The 2020-nt window shown below is 32.9% G+C and overlaps 1 protein-coding gene across 1 annotated transcript in view; it reads right to left on the reverse strand.

Annotated features, from left to right (window-relative positions):
- LOC107086452 (calcitonin gene-related peptide type 1 receptor-like) overlaps window positions 1-2020 on the reverse strand; it is a 24700-nt gene that overhangs the window by 8933 nt on the left and 13747 nt on the right. The window contains exons 3-5 of the mRNA XM_015377396.1: window positions 1398-1515; window positions 1218-1312; window positions 1014-1131 (exon numbers count right to left, since the gene is read on the reverse strand). Of these exons, the coding sequence (XP_015232882.1) occupies window positions 1014-1131; window positions 1218-1312; window positions 1398-1515 (331 nt within the window). The remainder of the gene's footprint in view (window positions 1-1013; window positions 1132-1217; window positions 1313-1397; window positions 1516-2020) is intronic.

Raw genomic sequence — 2020 nt, forward strand, 5'->3', positions numbered from 1 at the left:
GTGATTATTACACGATTGTTCCCAGTTTTACGTCCATCCGCGGATCTGCTTTTTTTTTTCTGTCTGCAAGCGCACGCGCACTGATCTGATTTTTTGACGAAAAATGTCCAAAATAGTGTGCATAACTTTTCGTACGATTTCATACGAACTCATAGTGAAAATATTTTGACAGTATGTAGGGTCCAAAACGCAGGACCTGAAATTTACCATTGAAACAAAGAAACAATCACATGTAAAAATCACATGCGAAACATAGGGAGCACTTTTAACAATCTAACATTTTTTTACACACTATACAAATGTTCATTTCTATTTTCAATTTGGAATTTGATTCATACGATTTCACGTTACACAAATCTTTACACAAGACTATCATCTATAAAGACAATGTGATTCATATTTGAGGCACATGCGAAAAAACATAGGAATCACTTTTAACAATCTAAATTTTTTTTAAACACAAAAGTTGATTTCAATTTTCCTTTTTTTCCAAATGTGATTCACATGTTTACACATGAAACTTCACATGTGATTCCTATTTGAAGCACATTTGAGGCAAATGTGTAGTGCATGTGAACAACATGGGAATCACTTCTGCTTTTAACATTCCAAATCCGCACCAATACATGTGGTATTACAAAACATTCACATGTAAAGTTCACATTTATCTTTTTCCAAATGTGATGTTCCAAATGTTTTCTCATGCGATATCACATGTGATTCCTATTTGAAGAACATTTTAGGCACCTGTAAATCACATGTAAAAACACACGCATCTGAATTGATTTTGCAGTTGATACACATTTTTTTTTACACGTAATTCTCATATGAGATCCACATTTGAAGCACATGTGGATCACATATAAAAATGTGGAAATCACATGCGCTTTTAACAGGAAATTTCCCCATTCCACAAATATACATGGGGTACATATGTTTCACATGTGTGATTCATGCAGTTTTTCTGTAACGGTAAATAAATTGTAAATCTTCCATAAAGGAAAACCATGTACCTGATTACTAAGCGAGTCCTTCCTTACTTCACATAGCCACGTCACAGTTATCACCGAGTTTAGGACGAAAGAAAGGAAGAGATTTTTGTGAAGAGTTATTCTCTCGCAGCTCAAAGTTCTGAAGAAAATCAGGAAAATGACTTTAGAGAAACATTTCAAATGGACCGGTAATATTGAATGTGCTCCTAATTTAAATCAACTTACTTAAAATAGAAGAATATTCCTAATGAAATGAGGAGTGAAATGAGTGATAGGCCATGGCCAATCATGGTCAAGTAGAAGTGGGTCATTGTTGCAGGCTGTGTAAAGATTGAGTTGTCATTACTAGGTACATTGACAACAAAACTGCAACATGAGTCTCAGTTCTTGTTGTCTTTCTCTTACCGTCCGGTCGGTATTATTAAACTGGCAGCTATTGAAGTCTGTCCACGTTCTGTTGCTCTCTGGGTGTCGTCCCCACTCCCCTGTGTTTGTGCAGACTTTTTCTGCCATGGCTTTGTTAAAAAGGAAATAATTGGGAATAAATTAGATGACATTACAACAACAAACTGTTTTGTCTATTAAAAAAAAACATATATTCATATGTATATAATCTAATTAAATAATTATAAAACTTTACTTCATAAATTGGTATACATTCACTAGTCACTAAATAAGCTTTGCTGTTTGGGTTTAACTTAACTTCATCTGAAAATGAAATGTTTAATTTTTAAAACCTAATTCAGAATTATTCAGTTTTTTGTTGATGAGTCTTAGGTAATCTAAAATAATGTGTCTAAAATAAGATTTGAGACATTAGTTTAAAACATTTTGATGGGTCCAAAATATCTACATCTCAGGGAAAGGATTAGGGCAATTAAAAAAAGGGCCACTCAATACAACAAAAAGACTACTAACTTATGACTAAATTTAACTCGGAATTCTTACTAATTCTGACTTTGTTCTTAAAATTCTGACATCAATGTTTAAATTCTGACTTTAATCTTAGAATTATGATTTTAATCTCA

Source organism: Cyprinodon variegatus, unplaced genomic scaffold (genome assembly GCF_000732505.1).
Source record: "Cyprinodon variegatus isolate N-32 unplaced genomic scaffold, C_variegatus-1.0 Scaffold153, whole genome shotgun sequence".
NCBI lineage: Eukaryota > Metazoa > Chordata > Actinopteri > Cyprinodontiformes > Cyprinodontidae > Cyprinodon > Cyprinodon variegatus.